General features: G+C 42.2%; 1 protein-coding gene across 1 annotated transcript in view; it reads left to right on the top strand.

Moving 5' to 3' along the window:
* Positions 1–18,765, top strand: part of Snx24 (sorting nexin 24) — a 131,943-nt gene that overhangs the window by 76,857 nt on the left and 36,321 nt on the right. The window contains exon 3 of the mRNA XM_051200743.1: positions 6,303–6,407. Within this exon, the coding sequence (XP_051056700.1) occupies positions 6,303–6,407 (105 nt within the window). The remainder of the gene's footprint in view (positions 1–6,302; positions 6,408–18,765) is intronic.

Genomic DNA, 18,765 nt, shown 5'->3' on the forward strand with positions numbered 1-18,765 from the left:
TCTTGTTTTTTTTTTTTTAGTCCCCTGGCATATATTACCAAAGCGAATAGGACTGTTGAAAGCTCACAGAGTCTCATCAGCTTAGGACTTTATCACTCTGGAAGTTTTTTGCTTTAGGAAGCATCTTCGCTTAGATGAAGTGATGCTTTCTGAGGTGATTTAGGTGCACTCTTTATTTTATTTTATTTCTTTCATTATTCTGTTTCTGTGCTGACTGGCTTATTGGCTTGTTATAAAATATTAGCTATTTGCTGAAAGTGTTTTGCACCAAAACCCTTTAGTTTTGGTTATGATAATTATTTATGTGTTGTTTTGTATGTGCATCTGAGTGGAGTGTATGTCACCTTCGTGGGGGCCACAGGTGCTCATCAAATTCCTGGAGCTGGAATTAAAGTGGATGTGAGTCACCTGGCATGTGTGCTGGATCTCTGGAAGAGCAATACAAATTCTTAACCAATGAGCCATCTCTCCAGCCCCCTGAAATGCATCTTTCTGTTTTAGTTTGGGTGACTGTGTAATTAAAAAACAAGTTTTCTTTTCTTTTCTTTTCTTTTCTTTTCTTTTCTTTCTTTCTTTCTTTTTTTTAGAATCAATGTTTATTTTTTTGGGTTCTCTGTGTCCCTGTCTCTATCTCATGCTGAGGGCAAAGATGGAGGCTTTGTTTATTCAACATAGACACCCTACCACTGAGCTACATCCCTGCTTTTTTTCCATTTTGTGATGAACTCACTATGTAGCTCGTTTCTGATCCCAGACTTATGATCCTCCTGCCTCGCGCTTTAATGATGGGATCTGAGCTGGGATCATGTATCCACCATCACATCTGGCTACCCTTGGAGATTTGTCATTTCTTTTAGAACTGTTCGAAGTGTTTGATTCTGTTTTCTTTTAGTTTGAAAGACGAAGAAAGTGAAGATAGCTCATACCGCGGGACACACTGAATCAGACTGCCTGTAATGGAGCCTAGGAATCCACATCTTATGCCAGCTCCCCAGAGGATCTAATGTTCTTGAAGTTTGCAGTTCCTACTGTGAATTATATTTTTAAAGACATCACTCAGATACAGCCCTCCACCACACACACACACACACACACACACACACACACACACACACACCACATACACAGATCACACACTCACTACACACACCACACACTATACACCACATACATACACCATACCACATACACACATACACCACATCACATATATCACACACACACCACATAACAGATCACACACTTACTATACACACCATACACTATACACCACATACACACACCATACCACATACACCACATACACCACACACACACACACATACACACTAAGCAGCTCAAGGTTCTGAATATTGAAGGTCCTCCTGACCTTTCTCTTACCAACGCTTTCCAGAATGGCACTAGGTCCTGTCAGTGCATTCTTCCACATTCCTGCAATACGCGCCCCTTGGGTTTTCACTTTGGTTTTTCACTGTCACTCCAGATCGGAAATATTTTATATTGTGTCAACAGTCTGCTCTTGGTCTTCTTACCTTTTCTCGACTATATGTCCGTTTGCCTTTGCCTTCATTTCCAGACCTCTCTCTTGCTCTCTCTGATGGGGGCTTGACTTGTCTACAGTTTTGTAACAGACTCCCAGAACAGTGTTCTCAAATCTTGCATTAGTTTCCTAGTGCTCTTGTAACAAACAACAACACAAATAGCAACTTAAAACAAGGCACATTTACTACCCCGTGGTAAGCGGGTGGACAGGGCTGCATTTCCATAGGAGAGTCCATTTCTGCCCTCTGTAGCTCCCAACAGCTGCCCACATAGCCCCTTTGCATCCTGCCACCGCCCTCCCTGCTTCTGCCTCCCTCATGTCATCTCTTGCCCTCTCTCTGATCTTAGTAGTTCTTCTCCCCTTTGAGGTAACATTGGGCCCATCCAGGAGAGCCATTCCTTATCAACATCCTTCATTTGAATCCCACCTGAAAAGCCCCTTTCCCTGCAGGAATGCCTCTCACAGGGTCTGGGACTTAGGGCCCTCTTGTGTCTTTGAAGGCATTATCATTCTGTTCACTTAACCCTCTGTAGGCCAACCCTATTTCTGCTGCTTCTCCTAAGAAAAGTTCGTGTTAGCCACACCCAAGTGCATCCTGTATAGATCCACACTTCCCTGTCTTTGCCAGGCTAAACGCCCATCATCTGCCCATGTGTTAAAAACAAAGCAGGACATTCAAGTGCTTCAGTGCTTGCTGCCTGGTTTCTACTCTCCTCTTTTTCCTTGAAACTCCTCTTCTATTTAACATACACAATTGAAATTATATCTCAACACAATTGAAGCTTGGTTATCCCATATCTCCAGCTGGATTCCATGTTGTCTGAAAGCTCTTGATTCCCCCCACATGCTAAAATGCCAGGTGTATATTGCTATGCCTGCCCCCTTCCCCCAAGCCTTATTCTTTGTATTTTTCCACAAGGTTAATTGCCTGGTATATGGGATACTGGAGAACATCATGCGTGTTCTGGTATGAATGTTCATGTTATTGGAAATCTGACCCCAGACCCCTCTAATCCTGGTTCCTTTGTGGCTTCTACTGTGCTAGGATGAGGTAGAGGATGGCAAACAAAACAAGACTCCATCCTGTTCTTTGTAACAAGGTGTCCCCTGAGGCTCAGGTATAGGCTCTTGTGATGGGTCACCCTTTAAGTATGTGAAGGGCCCAGCCCCATGCCCCAGTCACCCCTACTGCTGCCAAGTAATTCATCACTTTCCATGGCCATGCTTGCAAAGAGCTATGCTGTCCCAGGCCCCAGACCTCATGCATGACAAGAAACTCTTCCCCACACTGCAAACTTCTGAGCATATTTTCTCCTTCATGCCTTCCCAGCTGTTTTCTGTCAGTTCCAGCCCACCCTTCTGTTCACAATGTTTTCAGTGAAACATGGGGCTGGTTCATTTTCAAATTAACTATCCCATCTTTTGTTACTGTCTCCTTTGGGTTTGAGTCAAATGTTGCGTTCTCTTCTATTCAATTTAATGAAGCACACATTTCAGATGAGCCAGAAAGCTGCTGCATGGGATCGAACTGTGTGAACAGCACCCATGTGCCATCCCTGAAAAAAAAAACCCTGAGAAAACAGGGCGACAGTATGTAGGAAGGGTTATCTCTTGCCACCCCGCAAATGTTTCTACTGCTTTAGATGCTTTTGTTTCCATTTCTTTTTATTCCTGTCCTTCATAAGAATGTCTCTGATCCTCTCCGTTAACTTACTAGGTTTTTCTGTCCATGTCATCTGTGAGTGAGTCTTTTCTGTCTGTAATAAGTTCTCAGTGGGTTCTAACAACATAGGAAGGGAAAGGGAGCGGCCACACACTGAAAAGGTCTCTGTGTGTGTGCATGCGCTCGTGTGTGCCCGAGCACTTATCTGCGCACATCAGAAAGGTCCTTTGCCCGGATGCTGCGTAGCTGGACAGTTCATCATCAGATGAAGGAGACAAACAGTATTTATCTTGCAAGCAGCTGAGCCTTGCTGGAAACATATTGTCTTGGGTTTGTCTTTCATCTAAAGTCTTGCTCACCTCCAAATGTGTCATGGATCTAGACTCTGTGTTGATCAGCTCCCTCCATACCCTCCTGTAAACAAAAAGGGAAAAAATGTCTTCAGTGCTGTGTCATCAAGATGCAAAGACAAAACCGGAGAGGAGACAGACAGTGGAGCCTTTGTGGGGGGTGGAAGTCAGGTTGTAAGGCTTGCGCAGCTGTCTTGCCTGCCCTGTGGGGTAGGTCTCACCTCTTCCACACTCACTTCCGGCCCTCCCAGTATCCCACTGCAGGCGCAAACCTTCCAGTCACAGTTATAGAGTCTCCATGGACCCGTCAGGCTTACTGGCTGTGATCGAGGACAGCCATAGTGTGATCTTGTCCTAGGCTTAAGTCTGGGCTCACGTAGGCAGACTTCTGCGTGAATCTCAGGAGTGATGTTTTGTATTGCTGACTGTCCATCAGGGGCAGCTCTTAGCTGCTAGAGGCCATCTCAAGCCCTAGCCACTCCCTCAAAGCCATCAGTCTGCTAAGACCGAGCTGTACAGAAGGTAACCATGGAAGGGACTATCCCACTGTAGTCCCAGGTTTTCCCACACCCACATGAAAGGAGTTAAATAGGTTGTCAACACCATCTGGCCAGTCCATGTGTTCTGCCCACCACTGCCCTTTTACTGTGTTAGGACTTGACTCTTTGCTGTCTCCAGAACTCCTTTCTCCACACATGACCTTAGCCAAAAGGTTGCGAAGTGATGAATATCTTTTCTCTAACTGGCTTGAATAATAACGCTTGAACAAATCCTAAGTCCTATCCAATGTCCCTGTGCTATCTTCTCTTTGGAAGCAGTCTTCCTCTGGGAGTCTCCAGTGACTTCAGGCTCCAGCCAGATTCCAAGTCTCTGGGCAGATGTGTCCAAGAGGCCCTATAATTCCCTTCCTACTAGTTCTGATGGTAAGAAAGCATAGAGTGGGATTTGCAGTGGATTGTATCTATGTAGAGGGAAGAGGCAAACATAGGCCCAGCCACCAAAGGGCTGCTGTTTGAATGCTCTTTTCTCATAGTGCTCCTAAGTTTCAGCCTAGAGTGGTTATTGGTGAACATCTTCGTAAATGTGAAAAGAAATTTTATTATGTTTTTGACTGCACAGGTTTAATCGCACATCTTCTCATGGATGAGAAAATGTTCTTTCTCTGCATGTTTTACAAAGGGGCCAATTAATAGGTCTTCAAGATTTTAGTTAGGACACCAGGGCTTGTCCATTTGTAGAGGTCACTTACGACCCAGTATTGGAAGTGTAGTAGCTTAAAGCTGCATGAGTTTATTCTCTCATGCTGTTTGAGGTTTCAGAGTTTGAAATCAATTTAACCAGGCTAAAACTGAGCTGGTCAACAGAGTTGCTACCCTTTTAGAGGCCCTGGGCAGATCCATTGCAGCTCCTAGAGACCTTGAGCAGATACATTCAAGCTTCTAGAGGCCCTGCACTAACGTTTTCAGTTTCTAGAGGCTGTTGAGGACATCATTGAAAGATAGCCACCTAGTTAGGATTTTTTTTTTAATAACAAAATGTATTTACTTTTATATTTTTATATAAAATATAATATGGTGATTAAACCTAATGGACATGTTAAGAAAGTGCTACACTGATAAATTACATTTCTGTCTTGACACAGAATCTTTCTTTGTAGCCCAGGGTACCCCTCCAAATTGTGATCTTCCTGCCTTAGCCTCCTAAGTGCCGAGATTGTGGGTATATACCATCATGCCTTGTACTTTTAACTTCTGACCTGTAACCTCTGCCCTCTTGTAAGGTCCTCATGTTTGCATTGAACCTGCCCACATAACCCAGGACAATCTCCCTGTTACTAAACCGATAATTTCACCAAACTTGGGGGGAAAATCCCCATTGCTATATACGGAAACACTTCAGGTTTAGGACTTGGCACTTCTTGGAGATGTTATTGTAGCTCTGACTTAACTTTGAGTAACTCTCTTTAAAAAATAAGTTTTGATTTTATGTGTGTGGGTGTTTTGCGTGCGTGTGTGTCTGTGTACCACATGTGTGTCTGGTGCTTGAAGAGGTCAGAGCAAGGTGTCCAGACCCCTAGAATTGGGGTTACAGATGGTTCTGAGCCACTGTGTGGGTTCTGGGAATTGAACACTGGTCCCCTGGAAGAGTGTCTAGTGGCCTTAACCATGGAACCATCTCACCAGCCCCAGGAAAAAAATTGCATGAGGAGAGCTAGCAGCTATGCTTCTGGATTGTTGGAAGGACTAGCCTTTGTGTATATTTTAAAATTCACTTCATTTCAGAAATCTCAAGACCCTCTCCTACGTGTTATGCTCCAGTTCATATGACATTTCTGGGAACATTGGTCAGAAATGACCATACTTTGTTCTCTTATGTGAAAAGTATATGTGGAAAGACTTTCCCTTTCATCAGAAAACTAGATTAAAAGATTGTGTTAATGTTGCTGTGAAATAAATTGATTTTTTAAAAACTATCTTACTTTGCTTTCCTTTTAGCTCAAGTATTAGACTTTTAATTTTTCAGAAAAAAAAAGCCTCATTTTAAATCTGAAATAACCACCATAACAACTATCAAACATAAAACTCATTTGTCCGGAAGCCTGAACAATCAGGACACCTAAGTAAGAAATGTTTGAAAAACATTTTGGCATATTTAGCCATGGTTTATTTTGCTTAGTTGGCTTTTCTTTCTTCCAAGTGATTTTATTATAATTAACAGACATCTCATTTTCCTTCTGTCTTGGAAGCTTAAGAAATGTATAAAGACTCCAGAAATCCCTTCTAAACACGTCAGGAACTGGGTCCCCAAAGTCCTGGAACAACGGCGGCAAGGCCTGGAAACGTATTTACAGGTAAGAGATGTTTAGCTCTTCAATGTAACGGCGCCTAAATCATTGTCTTACTCTGTTGGCTCAGAATATAAGAGTGTGACAAATACTGACCAACAGCTTGAGATTCCAAGATACAGGCTGTTTTCATTTACAAATATGGCTATCAGTTGGTTCATTTAGCTTTTATTGAATTCCATTTAAAGTTGATTATGCGTTGGGTTTCATTGGAAGAATGCTTTTGAAATGATCTGTCCATCTTTAAAGTCAGCTGTACAGATTAGTGTGTTTTAGATGAAATAATTCTGTTTTCTCAGCCCTTGGGGTTTAGGCGTTCAGGTGCTAGTTAAGAGTCCTGGGAGAAAAGCAATCTTAAGTGGGCAGGCTAAGATATGTGTTAAATCCTACAAAGGCTGTATGGAAATTGCCCCTGAGAAAGTGCCAGCTTCTTTGGGAATTAGAATATATATCTGGAGCAGTGCTTCTCAACCTGTGAGTCATGATCCCTTGGGGCGAATGATCCTTTCACAAGGGTCACTTTAGACCATAGGAGAACACAGATATGTACATTGCAATTCATAACAGTAGTAGAATTACAATTAAAAAGTAGTAACAAAAGTAAGTTTATGGTTGGGGGTCACCACAACATGAGGAATTGTATTTAAAGTGTTGCAGCATTAGGGGTGTTGAGAACTACTGGTCTAGAATGAATGCATCAGGAAGTCCTACACTTCCCCTTTGGTGGACAAACAGAACTGAGTGAGATAAGATCAAAGTCTCCTACCCACAAGTGGCAGGGAAGGCAAAGGAGAGAATAAGACACTGTCTACTTCTGTGGATTTCACAAACCCCCCTGAAGTCTCGGGTAACTAGTCCATAGAGTCCCCATTAAGCACATAGATGGGCAGGGCAGGTACAGAGGCAAACAGGCCCAAATGGTCATGCGTGCACTCACTACATTTAGTCCTGTATGAGAAGTGATGTGTGGAGGTGAGCATAGCTTGGTGAGGAAAGGAACCCTGCCTCAAAAAAAAAAAAAGGATGCAAATATATCGAGCATACCTATAAGCTTTGGGATGAAGATGTGTGGAAGTATTCCTATAACACCAGCACTTTGGAGGTTTGGGCAAGAGAATCAGAAATTCAAGGCCAGCCAGGTCTGCACAGGGAGACCCTGTCTCAAAAAAAAAAAACCAAACAAGACAGGAGAGCCAGACTTCATGTAAGAGTTAAGAAGAAGACTCATCCTTCTAAGATGGTTACATCAGAGAAAAATTGGCAGCATAGCCATGTTCTTCTGTCATTGCCCTTGCGGCCCCTTCAGACTTTAGGAACTCCAGGGTGGATCTGGCAGAGGAGAGAAGCTAGGAGCCATGGAGTTAGTGCGCCTGTCCCCATACAGAACTCTATGGAGGACTGGGTGTGAGTCTCTGATGGCTGATGCCCGGTGATAAAGTGGAGGATACCTTCTTGGTGGAAACAAAGATGCCAGGTGTCAGTTCCCAACCTTGTCCTAGTCTTTCGAGGAAGGCTGCCTGGGCAAAAGAGGCAGGAGCTCTGGGGAGGGTGCTGGAGAGTTTTGTTTTGGGGCTTGGTGGAGGGATTCTTTGCTGTGTCTCTAGGCATGAAAGCCTAAAGGAAACTGGAATGGCAAACCCCAGGAATGTGTGTGGCCTTCTCTGAGATTCTAAGGGTAGAGCTATCAGGATTTCATAGCTTCAGGCAATAGTTGAGAGCAAACAGCAAACCAAAAGCCGAGAGAAAGCGACCTAAGAAATTGTGTGCAAAGGGTAGAAGGCATGCTCTCTGTAATTAGATGGGATGGGTAAACAGCACACTTTCATTTGTAGGCCAGATTTTCCACAGATATTGTATATCTTCAGGCTTTAGCTCTGAAGAAAGCTTTATCCCCCTCCGCTCCCCCCCCATCGCATTTGACACATGACTTCCATTACTCCTCAGTGTAAACATTTTAAGTTGTTTGTGCTTCATATGTAAATATGTGGGCAAAATCATCTGGCACAGAGGGGAGCTTACAATGGCTCTCAAATTGAGCTTAGAATTTTCTATTCTCAGAAACGGACTTGAAAGATGTGGTCCAGGGCTGAGCGTACTTGCTTCCTGCTGTGTGTTTCAAATTCATGTCATTCAGTAAGAGCCTTTTCTTCTCCTGTGGGCAGTGGGAGCAGGGTGGAGGTTGCTGTGAGGTGCAAAAGTGAAGGGCAGAGCCTTGACTGTGGACATTGTTTACTTTTTATGTCTCCATGGGATACACAATATTTTTGTTTCTCTCACTGCCTACCTGACTCCAGGGAGAGTCCCATTCAACCCCAGGACCAGGCTGGACCCCAGGGAGTAGCTGCCACCAGCCTGTGCTGCACAGTATGACACTGGCCCGGCCCGTGGCCTGACCAAATACTACTGTATCCAAGCCTTGCTCCCAAGGCCAGGGGGCCTAGATTACCCACTCCAGCTCATTTGCTGCCCGTCAGAGTTCAGAGTCACCCCTGTGGTGGTCTGTCTTTTGACAAGGTCAGGACAAATGACCCTTCTTTTCTGGAGGACAACTGGTCATCTGTGACTGCAGCCCCATACATTACATGTGGTGGCCCACACTGCTGTTTTCATTAGACTTGGGGAGACTGAGATCAGAGCCTCTGAAACCTGTGTCACCTTCCTTCTGAACTACATTTGTCAAAGGGCTCGGAGTGGACTTTTATTTTCCTATTGCCCAATATGGGCTCTTCTCATTATACACTGGTGATTTTCTAAATTAGGGAAAAATTTTCACCCTTAATAGTTTTATATAGATATGTAATAGTAGGTACAAGAAAAGACTTCATAGTGATCAATATTACAGTTTATCAGACTGATTCTTCCCTGATTGATCGGATAGATTGAGTAGTTGATTGGTGAGTAAATGTTGTTGGTTTTTTTTTTTTTTTAAATTGTGTGTGTGTGTTTGGGTGTGTGTGTGCACGCATCCACTTATCTCTATGTGTACAATGTGTGCAGTAGCCCACAGAGACCAGAAGTGGGTCCCTGAAACTGGAGTTGCAGGTGGTTATGAGTGGCCGTGAGGATGCTGAATACCAATCTTCTGCAAGATCAGCAAGTGCTCTTAACCACCAAGGCATCTTAATAACCTGTGATTGAAAAAATTTTAAAGTTGAATATTCAAAATTCTAGCAAATAATACTCCCATTTCCTGTGTTAAGTCCTCTGGCTTAAAGGGGGGTTGTTTCTTTGCTGGTTGTTGTTTGAAACAGGCTGACTGGTCCATGCTAGCATTGGACTCCTAGATACAAACCAGTTTTCAGCCTCAGTCTGAGAGCAGCTTTATGGGATGTCCTGGTACATTTAAGTAAGAGAGTAACTTTAAAGAAGAAATGTAAAGTTACCCATTTTCAAAATTAATTTTGTTCTGAGAATTAATCAAAAGAAGCAAAACCTTCCTTACTATCTATATTTTTCACCCTCTTTCCACTCTTGTCTGGTCACTAATAGTTTGAAAGCGAGAATCAAAGAAAACCCACACTTAACCATTGGTTTGGCTGTTCTTTTGTTCAGAAGCGAATGGTCTACTAACCTCCAAGCCATAATTTAGAAATAGCATCAGCATCAATTTAAGTATCATAGGTTATTTAAAAATACAGAGGCGTAGGATAGTTACCATTCCTCTGGCACATTTGTAATGGTAGGTTTCTTTAAAACATTTTATAGTGCATTTGAAAAAGCCACCTTGTACTGGGCATGGCAGCCTGTGTCTATTGTCCCACATATTCAGGAGATTGAGACAGGAGCCACTTAAACCTAGGAGTTCTAGATCAGCCTAGGGAGCAGAGCTTGAACCAGGAGAGAAGGGAGAGAAGAGGGACAAAATGAGAGAGAAAGAGCTACTCCATGTTCAGTTAAGAATGTCTCATCTTCACCGCGTGGGGGATGGAGTAAACATTTCAAATAAAAGTAGCGTGAAAGGCTGGCATGGCGGCAGTGATCATGGCACTCTGGCTAGGGTTTGGGTGGGACTTTTACTGCTTTGGCTGCTGATCTTTCAGCTTTATGTCCTGATGATCTAGCAGTTTCCCCTCCTCCCTGAGACCTAAATCTTAGCTTGTTTTATAGGTGTGTCCTGTTTTCAGTTGAATTACGTGGGAAGAATAAAGAAAAGTATATTCCTATCTTTTTGGAAGTGAAGATCTATTTATTGATTTTTAAAAATTATTATTATTATTAGTAATAGTACTAGTAGTAGTAGTAGTATTTCTAATTTGTCTTAGTGCATAGATGCTTTGCCTGCATGCATGCCTATATATCACTTTTGTGCCTGTTGCCTTCAGAGGCCAGAAGAGGGCATCGGATCCCTTGGGACTGGAGTTACAGATAGTTATGAACCACACTGTGGGTGCTGAGAATTGAACCTGGGTCCTGTGGAAGAGCAGCCAGTGCTCTTAACTGCTGAGCCATCCCTCCAGCTGTATTTATTTTTGTGTATGTGTGTAGATAAGGGCACATGCCATGCTTGCCACAGCACACATGTAGAAGTGGAAGGATGATCTTGGGCATCGGTCCTTGCATCCAATCCTGTTTGAGGCAGGACTCTTTTGACTTCACACTGAAGACTTCAGGCTGACAGCTTGCCAGAAAGTTCCTTGGGATTCTGCTGCCTCTGCTTCCATACTGTAGAAGTGCTGGGATTACAGAAATGCATTCCTATGCTCAGCTTTTACATGGGTTCAGGAGATCCAAGTCAGGTGTCACGCTTGCACCGCAACTGCCTTTAACCACTGAACCATCTTCCCATCTGTGGTGGTTTGAAAAAAACAACCCCCAAAGGGAGAGGCACTGTTAGGAGGTGTGGCCTTGTTGGAGGAAATGTGTCACTGTGGAGGCGGGCTTTGAGGTTTCATACATCCCCAGTGAGATAGTTGGCTTCCTGTTGCCCCTGGATCAATTCTATATCAAGATGTAGAATTCTCCAGCACCATGTCTGCCTACACACCACCATACTCCCTGCACACCACCATACTCCCAGCTGCCATGTTCCCTTCCATGATGATAATGTGCTAAACCTCTGCAAGAGTATGTTGCTGTCTCAGTTAAATGTTTTCCTTTATAAGAGTTGCCAAATTTATGGTGATCATCACAGCAATAGAAATCATATATAAGACACCAGCTCTTCTTGGGTTTTTATTTGTTTCTTTGGGTTTTGCCCATATGTTTCAAGATTGCTCATGAAATATAAAATTTACTGTTTTAGACAATTTTATTACTTTTATCCTTATTTTTACATTTTTAAAAGTATGTGTGTACATGTGCATTTGTGTACACACATGCACGCATACCTATGGAAGTTCAGAAGACAACTATGGGAACGGCTGTCTCTTTTCACCATGTGGGTCCTGAGGTGGGCTTCTGGTTGTCAGGTTTGACAGCAACACCTCTATCCACTGTGCCATCTTACAGGCCTATTACAACTTTTTCTCTATTATGTTCTCTTCTCTAGTCCACCCATTTCTCCTCCAGTCTTTATGATTTCCTTCCTTTTCCGAGCTTTGGGATAGTCTATTCTCCTTTTTCTGGTTTCTTAAATTGGTTTGACTTCATTCTTGATTTTTCAGTTAAGCTTTTAAAGCTGCAAATTGCCATGGTGCCCTGAGTGCCGGTTTCCTGGGTCCTACATTATGTCATCATCTTTGTTCATGTCTAAGTATTTCCCAAGTTTCCTGTGACTTCTCTCTTCTTTGTTTAATGGGATCATAGTGTTTGCATATCTATCTTTATGCTATATGGTAGTTCATTTGGAACTTCCAGGCAATAAGTACATGGTCATTGGTGAGTTCCTCTGTGACTTATTGCTTTGTTGATTGCAATTTTTTTCCTCTGAAATTTTGTGAATTTGCCAATTTTCCTTCATGATGATATTGGAACCCATAACTGTTTTAAAATTTAAAGAAACTTGAGTTTGTGTCCTGATACAGCCCTCTACCACACCCTGGTAGTAGGCTGAGCCGTCCTTGCTTCTAGTTCATTTTGTTAGGTGTGTGCATTTTTAAAAACCAAATATTTTTTAAAAAATTATAATGGTTAATAATCTCACTGATGAAATGGGAGCAAAATTGCACATAGTTCATGATTGGGTTTGTAAATACCAAGGAGAACTATGACTCAGCAAAAATCCTTTCCTCACTCTCTCCTTCTAGTCCTATTCCTATATAAAGTTGTATAAAGCAATAGATTTGTCAAGTAAATCTGGGTACACAAATATAAAAAGTGCAGGAGTGCCATCCTGTATATGTCCATCAAAATGGGGTATCCATGTTCTTACAAAGAAATTTGAGATAATGTACATATTGTCAAGTGAACAGCTCCAAGGAATACCATGTGGCTTTTCTCCCACAGATTCCTTATTCTGAATTCATCTGAAGCCCGTTTCTATTTATTGTGTTAAGTCCTGGTTATGCCAAATGCCTCAATGTGGCGAGTCTGGATTGGGGTGTTTTGTAATATATAAAACACTACATTTTTTTATTCTTGTTTTTTTTTTTTTTTTTTTTTTTTTGAGACAGGGTTTCTCTATAGCTTTGGAGCCTGTCCTGGAACTCACTTTGTAGACCAGGCTGGCCTTGAACTCAGAGAGATCTTCTTGCCTCTGTTTTCCCAGTGCTTGGATTAAAGGTATAAAACACCACTTTTGAAGCCTTAGTATTAATACAAAAAAAGATTGTAAGCCTCAATTTTAAATTGATAAAATTATAAGATGATAGTGTATATACACTGGTTTAAACAGAGTATTTTGTTGTTTTGTTTCTGAGACCATCTCATTGGGTAGCCTTGGCTGAACTGGAACACACTATGTAGACCAGGCTGTCCTCAAACTTGCTCTGGAATGCTGGGGTTAAAGGTATGTGAAACATGTACAAACATAGTATAAGCATACCCCAGTCACTTCCTCCACACCAGACTGTTCCTGTGGATTCTCTTCTCATAAACCACGCACAAACTTAACATCTGGCTCCTGAATGACCAGAATACCTGTTATGGCTGTGAGCCATTTTCTGATGTATAGTTTCCCCTTTTCCTCCTTGTTGAGAGGTGGTGCTAGCACTGAGTGTTCTTCTGAGGGACCTTTTGTTTTGAGTCTTGTGCTGCATCCTGGGTTCTGAGAATGGTAGAGTAAGCCCCAGAGAGCTGAGAATAGCCGAGTACATCTAACTAAACCATGGTTTATTCTTTGGGCCCCTTCCCAGGCAGGGGCTCCTATACTCGTCTTGGCAAAATGGTGAGCAACTCTACATAAGTTGCTAGGATTTTGAGCATTCAAAGCTCCAAAGGTTGAGAACAGGCTCCAGTTTAAGGCTTGGAAGCATGTTATGTTGAGGTTAGTTTTACCTCTTCAGGGAGTTTTCTCATTATTATTAGTCTTTCAGCCATAGATAGCCATGGTAGTTAAAAAAGTACATTTCTTATAGAAAATATTTTCATGTGTTCTTGATCATCTCAGTCTGGCTGAGGGTCAGTTGAATTTTTTTTTAATTAATCCTTTTATAAGCAAGGTAAAGGCATTGATGAAGCCGAGTAGAGTCTGCATATGTTAGGGGGGCCCTGGACTATCATGTCATTGTCACCACCCAAACCTTCACAGCTCCCCATCTTAGAATGTTCGGCTTCGTTCATAGACCAAGCAGTGATTTATAACATCAGATCCAGTTCTTGCCGAGGTTTTCATTTAAACTGAAAACGAAGTAGAGAATAAGATCTTATCGACAGCCAGAAGGCAGTTGCCACCCACGCGTAGTGACCTAAGTTGGAATCCCAGAAGCCACATAAAAGTAGAAAGAGAAAACTGACTCCACGAGATTGCCCTCACTCCCATATGTGCTGTGGCACACATGCCCCTGCTCGACCCTCGACCCACATCATCCACGGCAGAACAGTGTGTTTAAACCTCATGTGTTGCAGGAAATGGTATTGTTGGTTAGGAAAGGAAGCTGTGGCCTGAACCTCATAAAATCACCTTAGCAGTCTGTAGAGTAGCAGTGTCTGTGAAGATGCTGCTTATATCACCAGACGAACTGCTCTTTGTTCTGGTTAGCATGGTGAACACTGTGTTAAATAATATTAATGGCTGGGATTGTCAGTACTTAACAGTGCCTTCCTTGTACAAGTGATTTTATTGATCGATACCGACTCAATGTAACCGGGCAGATTATTTTTACTGATTTTATCGAAACCTTGACCAAGTTTGTTAGTGCACCACGTATCTTTAAATAGATCCAGATGATGATGTAGATTAAGAAAAGCAAACCACCATCCATCTCTTTTTGATCTGTTAATAACTTAAATCCATCATTGCTAGCAAGTGTTTTCAGATTCCGTTGTGTATTCATGTTTCTGTTGTGTCTGGGAAGACTCCTGTAACCTTTTCCTGTGGTTGGCTTTTCAGACAGCCTAGGCCTAACCACTGATCTAGCATCTAGTAGATAAGCATGTCAGCGTAATTGGTGGGATGTTGGACAAACTATGGAAAGGAAACAATTCTTTAGAAGTCTTTGTTTTTTTAATTTTCAGTGTGGTAGGTGATCTCTAGGTAGACCTGTGGGTTCTTACATTTATGGTGGTTCTGTTGGGCATTTTTGTATTGAGCTAGACAATTTACAAAGTCTAGACCCATCTTATTCCAGACATATTAGTTCTTCTCATATCTGAAAGGCTTGCATGTGAACCACAGAGAACTGTGGTGATTGATTTCATACATTGATTTTTTTTAAGTGATATCTATTTATCTTACAGTGATATGCATGCCATCTACGATCATTTTTAGTTTACAGCAGTGGTTAAAATTTCTAAAACTAACCATATGTATTATTTTTAAAAAAATAAAATATATACAGCCTTTCAAGACGATTAAACCTTTATTCATTACATGAGTGCATGCATGCACATTTGAACTGCTGAGTATTGAACCCATGTCTTCACTGAACATGCATTGAACTATACCTTCGTATTTAAAATTGTTGGATGATGCATATCTGCCCACCTTGAACAGTCAAGCCTGGTTAAAAACATATACCCTCTACCAAATTTCTCTTTTAAAGTCAGCTTTTTTATTATGAAAGTTTAATATATAAAAAATAAAAGTAGTATAAATTTCTAAGTTGCTATCATCCAAACAGTTTTCAACTCACTAGAGATCCTATTTTTTCTCACCTCCCACCATAATATTTTGAAGGAACTCCCCGAAATGTATTCAACCATACATATTTCAGTTTGGATCCACAATAGGCAAAGATCCTTTGTAATGAATTTTTTTAATAACCATTGCATAATACTCAGTCCTGTAGCTGTATTGGACTTTAGGAGCCTGTTGTTTCCGGGCTGTTTCTAATTTGCCCTTACAATTTCTTGTTTTGTGTGTTTGTTTCTTTTGTTTCTTCCGTGTGTGTGTGTGTGTGTGTGTGTGTGAGAGAGAGAGAGAGAGAGAGAGAGAGAGAGAGAGAGAGAGAGAGAGAGTCTGTCTGTCTGTTTTCTTGTACCCTTTACAAGGAACACAGTTCTACAGGTGAAATAGAGTGAATGCAAACTAAGCAAGCAAGAATGAACACAAGACCCTTAATTTCATTAAATGTTGGGTAACTGGTAAAGATTAATGTACATATCTCTTGCTAATTCTTTCCAATTACTTAGTTCATATAAATTCCCAAGCCTGGTTAATTATGCTGAAGCCAGGTCGTAATTCTGAGCTGTGTTCTCACAACAGGGAATATTCCTGGTGTAACCTTGCCCTCCCTCACAGGCTCTTGGCAGATTGGGCACTCAGCCCCGAGTCCATTCATTTTCTGCTCAGGCCTAATTGCTGCCGACTGGCTGCCACAGGTACCTGGATAGCCTGTGTTCAAAGAGGCAGGGACTTCTGAGAACAAATAAGGAAAGATTAATTGTTTGTTTTGTTCGCTCCCAAGAGAAATGTGGGTGCTTAATCAAGAAAAATAATTTCTTCTGTTGATTTGGCTTATTTGGAGAAAAGATAATTGTATAAGGGTAGGTGCTGAATGATGCCTTGTAGAAGAGGTATTGCCACATACCTACACGAGAGACACAGATAGGGGAAATGGATGTGCGTTACTGACGAAATGGATGGGGATGGCTCACATTCCTCATGGTAAGTAATCTGGCTGTTGGGCTCTTATTTGTACCAATAGTCCTCCCTAGTATTGTCATTTGTTTTGTCTGGATCTTCGGAAATCTAATCAAGGAGACAATAGCGTTAAAAAAAAAAAAATCAACAACACTTTTCCAAATTGTTCTTAATTGCAAGAGCACAAAGTGAGCTAAATGCTGTGATGTTTCCAATTAAAGAAGCTGTTTCCACCAAGCACTATTAAATCCATCTTTCCCAATCTGATAAATAAGCTATCAAAGAGCAGATCAAATTAATTGAGTGCGGTTAGTCCCTGATTTCTCATAACAGTGAATGGGAACCTGCATTATTAATGAACCTGACACATTTTGGCATGGTAATGGTGTCACTTGTACATTTTCTCTGGCTGCTAGAGAAAGAACACTCAAACAGTATCCTGTTGCATATGATTCTTAGTGTCAAGGCCATTTTCTTTCCACAATTCTACTTATTTGGGAAGGATATTTGATAATGCTCAGAATCAAAGTTGGATAGGAGAAAAATATTAAATTAAGGGTGGTAAGCCTTGTCACTGTGACTGGAAAGCATAGGCAGGTAAACACAAGGTATGTAGAGTGGGTAGGAGTTCAAAAACCTGTGTAATGTCAGTAGGAAATGACCATAGACTGCCAGTCACCCAGTTCAGCTTAGACACCTACCTTCTTCCGTGATGTGAGAGCTACCATAGGTGATAGTAAACAAAGCCTAGGGTTTGTGCTGTGATAACACTGTATTTATAAAGGCAGCAGTAGGCCAACTTTTAGACCGAAGGCTATCCACAAATGGCATGGAGGCAGCTATGTGTGTCCAGAGGAGAAGGGACCGGAATGAAGAATGTAGCCATTCCAGAGGTACACGTATATTCAGAGCTGCAGGCCTCCAGACTCTGTGTAAGCTACTAACCCCCTGACCACTGGTCACTGTGGCAGAGTTGTCACCGATGACTTGGTGAGCCAGCATACACACATCCGGCAGCTCCTTAAGAATCTTGCTACATACTTAACTGTTTGTCCTCAGATTTGGGTGGTGTTTTCGATGCATATCTTAGCCATGTTTTCTCCAAATCCCTGAATGTCCCTATGACTCCCGGAAGTCATGGGGATTAACATCTAATCTTAATTATCTACCCATGAAAATTAAATTAAAATGTTTTCTTAGGAACTGTCTGAGCAATCCAATTAAAACCACAATGTGCTTAAAACACTGTTTTGGACCTAGACAAGGCAGAAAGTTTAAATGGAGAGAATGCTGTGACTAGAAAGTTCTGATGAAATCTTCTATACATTCATTTGCTCATTCATTAATTCACAAATGCACTTCTCTTAAGGATGCTTCCAGGCCTGGCCTCTGCTGTGTACCCTACATTTACTTTCTTCCTCACTACCAGGCTGGCTGCATAAAGTTACCAGCTGGCCTAACTACTGGCCATCTTGTTTAAAATATTCATTTGTATTACTGATGTGTGTGGCTGTTTGCCTGTGTGTGTATATGTGTGCCACATGCGCACCAGGTGCCCAGACAGGTCAGAAGACAACGCCATAACCCTTAGAACTAGAGATGTAGACAGTTGTGAGCCACCATGTGGATGCTGGGATCCAGGCTTCTCTATGTGGGCAGCCAGTGCTGTTAAGTGCTGAGCTGTCTCCTCAGCCCCCCATCTTATTTAACATGTGCTAAGGCGAAAGTGCGGCTCTAGACTTCCTTCACAGGACGGCAAAGTAGGGACCTGCCTCATATCCTTCTGGACAATTGAAAGAGCTGCTGTGAGGAATTTCATAGAGGGAGCAGGCCCTCTGGCCCATTCTGCGGGCAGAGCACTGAAGTCTGTTTTGGGGTGCAGGAGGCTATGAAGTAAAGCCCAATGATACAGTTTTTACACTGACATGAAATGGGTAACCGCATAATCCTTGCCTGAACATATGTGACACCCCAACAGTCTTTCCAGGAAAAACTGGGTTAAATAAAAAGCACACACTGTTCATGTTGGGACGCTACCCCTGTAGGGTACAGATGCTGCTCAGCTTCCTCTGGTGTCTGAAGCCCCCCCCCCCCATCACCTGACCCAGCAGAGGACAGCGTGTGACTTCTGAAGTGTTGGAGCCTCTGCACATCTTGAGCATGATGCTTTGGAAAGCTGCCTTTGTTATGGCATCCTGTTGCCATAACAACATGTGTAAGCTCCTGTCTGTCTCCCTGAAACCT

Source organism: Phodopus roborovskii, unplaced genomic scaffold (assembly GCF_943737965.1).
Source record: "Phodopus roborovskii unplaced genomic scaffold, PHOROB, whole genome shotgun sequence".
In the NCBI taxonomy this organism is placed as follows: domain Eukaryota; kingdom Metazoa; phylum Chordata; class Mammalia; order Rodentia; family Cricetidae; genus Phodopus; species Phodopus roborovskii.